Here is an 8,545-nt window from a genome sequence, read left to right as displayed (position 1 = left end):
TAAACTTCCAGGGGAAGTTTTTTCCCCCCGTCACTCTGCAGCAGAGCACAAAGGAAACGATGGAAAAGTTCCTGAGCTCACCGGCTGCTCTGCTTCTCCTCGCAGGATTTCTGGGTGCAGCGCTGACGGACGAGGCACCGACGGAGGTCTATTCACCGTCTACCTCCACCACCATCAGAACCATCACCATCACCACCAACTCCACCTCCACCTCCACCTCCACCTCCACCTCCACCAGCGTCACCACAGGCCCTGCCACTGTGCAGGATCCCCACACCGCCGCTCCCACCAGGCCGGCCAGCACCACCACCTCTGGAGGCAAACAGTCACACCGCGGAAGTGGCAGAGGGGGAGAAAAGGGCAAAGAAGAAAAAGACAAGAGCAGAGAGGACGACAAACTGGGTAGGAGGGCCGAGTCGCGTCGCTGGTTGAACCTCGTCGTTGGTGTGAATTATTGTAATTAATGGATGGGAACATTAGTCACACCAGCCTTCATTTTGTGGCTGGTGCATTTGTTCTCATTACTCAATCATTTGTTTTTAAATAGATAACAGGTTCAAGGTTCAACGTTCTTTATTTGCCATTTGTGCATAAAACAGACATTCCAGGCACATTGGGAATCGTGTGCGTTGTACCCCGAGTCGGCAGTCTTATAGTAAAAAAAAGAAAGAATATAAGACATTTATATATATAAAAAACAAAAAACAAAACAGAAGTTGCTGCCAAACAACCGTTGACCAATCACTGCTTCACTGATCTTCCTCAGTTTTCCAAGATGTCGGTGATTCCCAACCAACCGAGAACAAACGGGGCCTGATGTGCTCTGCCAGTACAAAAAAAGAGTTTGCGATTGATGGGCTTTTATTTTTTTCCCCTCCCCAAACCCATGAAAGAGCCTGCAGCTGTAACCCTTGTCTTCTCACTCTGCGGGACATTTTTCTGTGCAGGCCCTGCAGATGGAGGGCTCAGATTACATTCTGCAGTTTGTTTGGAGAAGGGCCTCCAGAGTTCCTCCAAACCCTCCGATGTGATCAGAAATATTCCACAGAAACTGTGTGGACCTCTTATTACGCACCAGCCATGTTTTTGCTGACTCACAGGGGAGAGAATGAGGATTCTTGGCACACAAAGTCTTGTGAAGGTTCACAATCTTCTTGCTGGCTTTGTTCCTACCAGACTGTCCTCCCCTCGGGCTGGAGTCGCTGCGGGTGGACGACAGCCAGCTTCAGGCCTCCTCCTTCCAGCGAATGGGCCTGGGTCCTCACCGGGGCAGGCTGAACATCCAGGTGGGTCACACTTTGTAAAAACAAGCTTTAGAGGCAGAGGAGCAGCGAGCCGCCTGTGTCGACAGAGCTGAGCAAAAACAGGAGACAGAAAGTCGTGAGAAGATCACAATCTCAGCTGAGGCTGAGGGATCGTCGGAGACACGACTGAATAGACGTGAGACATCAGCAACATTACAGAACACCACCCGGAGGACTTGATAGTCTGCATAGGGGCACAGAAACCAGCACATTTAGCCCTGTGTTTACATCCTCCTGCTAAAACTGACGCTTGGACATTCCACACGTTTGGAAGGGGTTAAACAGAAAGTGGTTTTCAGAGGGCGGACGCAGCAGTTGGCCTGGAGGTGTGGTCACTGACCGGAGGGAGGTGTCAGTTCAGTGCCCTTTGTGACATCACAAGGGACTGAGTCCCATGGCCGGAAACGACAAGAACAGGGGACCTTCCTCTGTTGTTTGGTTGACTGACAGGATGGAGACACTGATTACTCTGAGCCTGAGTGACTGAATCTTGCAGAACATGAGATATCAGCATTATTATCAACGACGACTCACCCACTGACACCCAGGACTGTGCTGAACACACCACCTCTGTCCTCACGCTTCACACTCAATACACGCAGTCCACTACACTCCACAAGCTCCGCAGTCAGTCAGTCAATCAGCACTGTCGCTGCTCAGCTTCAACCCACCCTCTGTCGTCCCAGTCTGGGTCCGCGCTCATATCTTTCGCTACGGTTCCTGTCGAGGTGAAGCACAAACAAAAAAAAACAAACACCCACCTTCTCTGTGCCACCTATCTTTTCAGTCGGGCATCGAGGACGGCGACATGCACGATGGCGCCTGGTGCGCCCGGAACGAGGACCGGCACCAGTGGCTGGAAGTGGACGCCATCCACCTCACGCTCTTCACCGGGGTCATCCTGCAGGGCAGGAACTCCATCTGGAGGTCAGGTAGTACCCAGATCCACACCTAGGCTTACCGGACCGAGCGTTAGACCGCCGCAGCACAGTGTCACTGACGGACTGACCGCTTCTGTGTCCCCTCTTGTAGCTGGGACTGGGTCCACACCTACAAAGTCCAGCTGAGCAACGACTCTGTCAGCTGGAAGACCTGCATGAACGGGACAGAAGAAGCCGTAAGCAGCCGCTCAGAGTGCGACATGGTGGCGGTGGCGGTGGTGGTGGCGGTGGTGGGTGGGTGGGAGGGCATTGTGACGGTTGGAGCTCAGAGCAGATTGAAAACACATTTCTGAAGAGCTGAGTCAGATAGAGAACAGAGGAGAGAAACCTCAAGATGAGAACAAAAGTCAGTGACTGTAGTTGGGAGGAATTTAAAAAAAAACAAAACCCCAAGAAAAACCTCATTTGTGCCTCCAAAAGCCAAAAATGAACAAATACATGACAGCCACCCCTGCATCATGTGATGTCACGTACCATCTTGCAGATCTTTGAAGGGAACCAGAACCCAGAGACGCCGGTTCTGGCTCTTCTGCCGACTCCTACCGCAGCACGGTTCATCCGCATCAACCCCCAGACGTGGTACGTCAACGGCACCATCTGCCTGCGAGCCGAGATCCTCGGCTGCCGCGTCAAAGGTCTGAGTCCTGGGTGTCTCCTGTCCAGTCTTCACTGCTAACGAGCGGCAGCGGAGAGATGCAGCAGCTCGTTTACTGAAAAAATAAAATAAATAATTTGTTGTCTGCGTCTCTCCTCGTAGATGCTAACGCCTTAGAGGACGACTTGGCGGCAGCGCGAGACTCTTTGGACTTCAGGCACCACAACTACAAGGAGATGAGGAAGGTGAGGGCGGCGCAGCACTTTTTGTGTTTTAAACCCTCCTGAGACGTCCCGGTTGGGCTCAACTCAGCTCGGCCTTCTTCCTCCATCGTGCAGCTGATGAAGTCCGTAACGGACCAGTGTCCGGACATCACCCACGTCTACACCATCGGGAGGAGCTACACGGGCCTCAAGCTCTACGTCATGGTCATCTCGGACAACCCCAGCAAGCATGAATTAGGTATGGAACTTTTACCGAGAGGCCTAAGGTTCATCCTGGAGCAGATCCAGCCTCTGCAGCATTTAGCCAGGGCCCACAGCTTCGGCCCGCAGGGACTGTCTGGTGTGAATACACACACACTTTCTCCTTCTCTCTCCTTACAAAACACCATATTTCACGTGAACCTGTCCTCGGGCCAGGCCAAGTCTCATTTCTTATTTGATTAATGCGGAGAAATATATATTTTTTTCTGAAACAAGAGCCACACCCGATGCAAAAAGAAAACAAAAATGAGACTTCCAGAATGGTGCGGCTCGGATTGTGATGACAACGGCTGATTCAAATCTCTCTGCACTCTCACAGCTCAAATTAACGGGCGTACTAAAACCCAGAGAGACGCATCTTTCTTGCATTTCACTCAGAGAGAAGTTCCAACAAATCCGGAGCGGATCTCGGAAGTCAGTGTCAAGGAATTCAAAGTCTGGCCGACTCATGAGAAATGGGTGGCTGGCCACGTAGACCTCCGTTGGTCTGGGTTAAACGTTTCCTCGTTTCGCAGGGGAGCCGGAGTTCCGCTACGTGGCCGGGATGCACGGCAATGAGGCCCTGGGCCGGGAGCTGGTCCTCAACCTCATGCAGTACCTCTGCCGGGAGTACAAGAGGGGCAACCAGCGCGTTGTCCGGCTGGTGACCGAGACCCGCATTCATCTCCTGCCTTCCATGAACCCCGACGGATACGAAGAAGCCTACGTGAAGGTGGGTCACATGACCCGCCCAGGCAGTGCACAGGCAGTTGTCCTTTGAATCAAATCAAACTTTATTTATATAGCACCTTTGGTACAAAAAAACAAAACAAAAAACAATACAAAGTGCTTGACGAAAAATAAATAAGTTTAACAGAAATGCGTTGAGTTAGTGAATTAAAAAGCCGCACCCTCCTCCCAAACGCACACACCACGCGCCACAGAAACAGTCAGTGTAGCAACATGGCAGGTCACTGAGAAACCATGAGAGGAAACAACCTCTTCTGGGGGAGGAGAGCATCAACACTGAGAGGGGTGCCCAGGATGATGCCCTCTTGTGGGCAGGCTAGACCAGTGTTGGTGAGTAATCTATTACCAAGTAATCCACTACTGTAATTGAGATGCTTTTTTTTTTTTTTTTTTTTTTTTAGTAACAGAGTAATGCAACGGGATTACTGTGGCAAAACTGGTGATTATATCATAATGACTTTATCAAGGAACGATTCCATTACTTTTCTGAAATATTTTGCAAGCTAAAAATGTCTGAAATTTAGAAAAACAACCAAAAACCAAGATGTCGCAGATTGATGATGTAGCCCGTGCATGCAAAGTCATTGATGTGTGACGACGCACCCAAACAAGCGGGGCGGCGGCAAAAGAAAAAAAAAAAAAAAACAGCTGGAAATGCAAACATGATTTTGAGTTCATCTCGTCTAAATCAAAGAATATTGTGGTTCCTTGTACGTGATGTGCAGGGAACAAGACGCTCTCAACTGTTACTTTATCTTTTTTTTTTTTTTTAACGAAAGTAATAAGTCATTAGTAATTGATTACTTTCGAAACAAAGTAGTTAAAGAAGTACTTTGATTACTTTTAAAAGAAGTCATTAGTAATCAGTAGTTGGGTTACTTTTATGGAGTAATCCCAACAACGCTGGACTAGACACACCACCGGGTGTGGAGGGTGTTCCTCATGAGAAAATATTGGAGCTAAAAACAAACAAACAAACAAAAAAACAACTCATCTAAAAGACACTGGAATAAAAAAAGACGTCAAAGCAAAAGGACAATAGAACACGATAAAAATAACCTAGAACGCTAAGATACAATGGAAAATAGGACAATGGCCTTTAAAAGCTAAAAGACAGTGTTAAAGGTAAAAGTTATCAGTAAAAGGCCAAACTGATCAGGTGAGCGTTGAGCTTCCTTTTTAAAAAAAACAAACCCATCAGCAGTCTCTGCAGTCCAGATGCCCTCTAGCAGGGCTGCTCCACAGTCTCGGACCAGAGTGGCAGATGTCTGGCAGTTTTATGATCGGGATGCAAAGGCAAATTAAAAATGTATCCAATGTAGAATCCACAAGTACGAAAAAAAACAACAAACAACACGAGAGAGTGGAGAGGAGCCGTTAAATATGAAGGTGTTCATTACCTGCAGGGCTCTGAACTGGCTGGGTGGGCCGACGGACGCTACAGCTTCGAGGGGATCGACCTGAACCACAACTTCCCCGACCTCAACAACATCATGTGGGACAGCCAGGAGACGGCGGAGGCCATGTCGGAGCGAGAAAAGGCGCCCAACCACTACATCCCCATCCCAGAGTACTACACCCAGGAGGACGCCATGGTGAGGAGGGAGAGGCCCCGGCACAAGACAATGGGAAAATAACACAAGTTCAGATTAAAATGGAAAAAAAAAAAAAATGAAACAACTTCGCAATTCCACGGAAAAAGCAACAAATCAGAATTCAGTTATTTTAACAGACTCAGGCAAGCAAAGAAACCAAAAGCAAAGCCCCATCCCACTTTGACTTTGCAGATTAAATGTAGGACACTTTGTTTGTAGGTCATTAGTCAGCTTCTCCCACCGAGTCTGGGTCCAGAGACAGGAAATGATTCCCTGCCCACAGGAAGGAGAGTTTGAGTGTTGAGTCACACTTTCTCTGCTAAAACAGAAGCATGTGCTGATGTTTCCAGCAGCAATGTAGTTGTTGTTGTTGTTGTTGTTGTTGTTGCAATTTTAAATTAATTACATAACTTTTAACATAATTAATCTTTACTTCCAAATTATAAACACTTTTTTTTTAAAAAATATATTCTCAAAGGTTTTCTCCATTCGTTCATTAAACGTCACGCCACCGTCCCATCTATCCACCTGCAGGTGGCGCCGGAGACCCGCGCTGTCATCAGCTGGATGGAGGACATCCCCTTCGTGCTGAGCGCCAACCTGCACGGCGGCGAGCTGGTGATCACCTACCCCTTCGACTGCACCCGGGACTGGGCGCCGCAGGAGGACACGCCCACCGCCGACAACGCCTTCTTCCGCTGGCTGGCCACCGTCTACGCCTCCACCAACCTGGTGATGGCCAACCCCGACCGCCGCATCTGCCACTACGAGGACTTCCAGCAGCACCGCAACATCATCAACGGTGGCGCTTGGCACACCGTCCCGGGCAGTGAGTCCCAACCGGAGGCCCCCCCCCCGTGTCTCCCGGCAACACACACACACACACACACACACACACACACACACACACAGAAAGTAGCCACTGATGCCTGTGAAACTTGCGAAACTGCAGAATCCCGCGAGGAAAAAAATCACTGTCCCCACAACTGGATGCCAAGGTGGCAATGTGGCGGAGCAGCTTTCCCACCCCAGTGGCCCTTCGAGGTACTGCAACCAAAAAACGCACGCGGCCCAAAAGCATTTTTTCCCCCCATTAGACCCTAACACCAAAATAAACGCCCGTAAAACGGTTGACAGGATGACCTTTGGCCTCAAAACACAGTTTAATCATTAAAAAAAGAGTTTTACATTCCTAGGCTCAGCTCATTCTGATTGGCTGATGTGTCCTGATGCATCACATGGGTTACAGAGGCCTGTTAAACATCAATCATATCCTTATTTTCTTCCCTTCCCGACCTGATTTAAGAATCATTTTTTTCTATTGTCTGGGTTTGCATCGCGGACGTCTCTTCCAGGCATGAACGACTTCAGCTACCTGCACACCAACTGCTTCGAGGTGACGGTGGAGCTGTCCTGTGACAAGTTCCCTCACGCCAGCGAGCTTCCCGTCGAGTGGGAGAACAACAGGGAGTCGCTGCTGCTCTACATGGAGCAGGTGAAAAAACCGACTGGTTCCCAAACTCAGATCAAATACCACCTCGGCAGGAAGCGAAAGGTTAAGGACGCTGCTGCTGTTTTGTGTTTCAGATTCACAGAGGCATCAAGGGTGTGATCCGAGACAAGCTGACCAAACGAGGGATCGCTGACGCTGTGATCAAGGTGGAGGACCACGACCACGACATCCGATCAGGTGGGTCACAAACCTATCCAGTGGCCACTCGAGGTACTGCAGCCGACAAAAAAAACCCATGTGGCCCAAAAAGCATTTCAGACCGCAATATAAAAGTAAACGCTTGTAAAACGGCTGACAGGACGACCTTTGACCTGAAACGTGGTTCATAAGAAATCTAATAAAAAATGACAAAGGCCAGAAAATCCCCAGAAAAGAGTTTTATATTGCCAGCGCTACGTCACAGCTGCTGTGTCTCGACTCGTTCTGATTGGCTGATGCGTCCTCATGTATCACGTGTGTTACAGAGACACGATGGGTAATGGCACTACTGCTACATGCTCTATGGGCCACATAATGCAGAAGTAAGCCCAAAGCCAATAACAGTTAAGCCGTGTGTGCTAGCTAGCTAGCTAGGGGGAGGCTGCTGATTGGCCAAGCCATGCTCTGACACGCTGAAAGCAGACGAGACCTGCTGAGCGACGGGGAGTCGCTGAGCTTCAGCTGACCTTTGACCCTTTGTGTCGTCAGCTGCTGATGGGGATTACTGGCGCCTGCTGAACCCGGGCGAGTACCAGGTGGTGGTCTGGGCGGAGGGCTACTTCCCGTCCAAGCGTCAGTGCCACGTTGGCATGGAGCCCCGCGCCACCATCTGCGACTTCAACCTGACCCCGACGCCCATCCAGCGGCTGAAGGAGATCCGGGCCAAGGGCGGGAAGATCCCCCAGGACCTGCAGCTGCGGCTGCGGGCGCTGCGGCTGCGGAAGCTCCGGGCCAGCACCAAAGTCGTCAACCGGCGCCGCGAGGGCCAGCAGCAGCAGCAGAGGCAGCGGCGGGCCAGGAGAGCCCGCAGGGCGTGAAGGTGCGGAGAACACCACCCCCTGGAGGCCAGGGCGTGTTACTGACTGGATTGTTTGACGATAAGAATCCCAAGCACCAGACTGCACCGACATCTTCCACACCACTCACTTTAAAAGAGCACTGGCCTTTTTCTTTTCAAAAAAAAAAAAGAAAGGATGAAAGAAAGATAAACATAGGTGTAGAATCTGAGTGACAGATCTTCCCAAAGACAGACACCTTCCCTCAAAGTGTCTAGTGACCCCCCCGACCCCCTGACAGTGCAGCTGAGGATGCTGTTTTGTTTGTATTTTATCTGTGAGACGACTGAGTTGAAATTTAAACATCAGCTGGTCTGATATATGTGACTCGTTTTTAGCATTTTTTTGG

At 49.9% G+C, this 8,545-nt stretch overlaps 1 protein-coding gene across 1 annotated transcript; it reads left to right on the top strand.

The window, feature by feature from the left end:
- On the top strand, positions 1–8,545 carry cpxm1a (carboxypeptidase X (M14 family), member 1a). Its single transcript, XM_076049538.1, has 13 exons — positions 1–402; positions 1,177–1,286; positions 2,092–2,231; positions 2,337–2,421; positions 2,730–2,880; positions 3,003–3,085; positions 3,179–3,302; positions 3,841–4,037; positions 5,461–5,649; positions 6,184–6,478; positions 7,005–7,144; positions 7,237–7,339; positions 7,850–8,545. Exons 1-13 carry the CDS (start codon positions 60–62, stop codon positions 8,176–8,178), a joined length of 2,289 nt encoding a protein of 762 aa, XP_075905653.1. The 5' UTR covers positions 1–59; the 3' UTR covers positions 8,179–8,545.

This window comes from Nelusetta ayraudi, unplaced genomic scaffold (assembly GCF_046127955.1).
Source record: "Nelusetta ayraudi isolate G7.1 ecotype Tasmania unplaced genomic scaffold, CSIRO-AGI_Nayr_v1 ptg000117l, whole genome shotgun sequence".
Lineage (NCBI taxonomy): Eukaryota > Metazoa > Chordata > Actinopteri > Tetraodontiformes > Monacanthidae > Nelusetta > Nelusetta ayraudi.
This window is presented reverse-complemented; position numbering and strand designations above follow the sequence as displayed.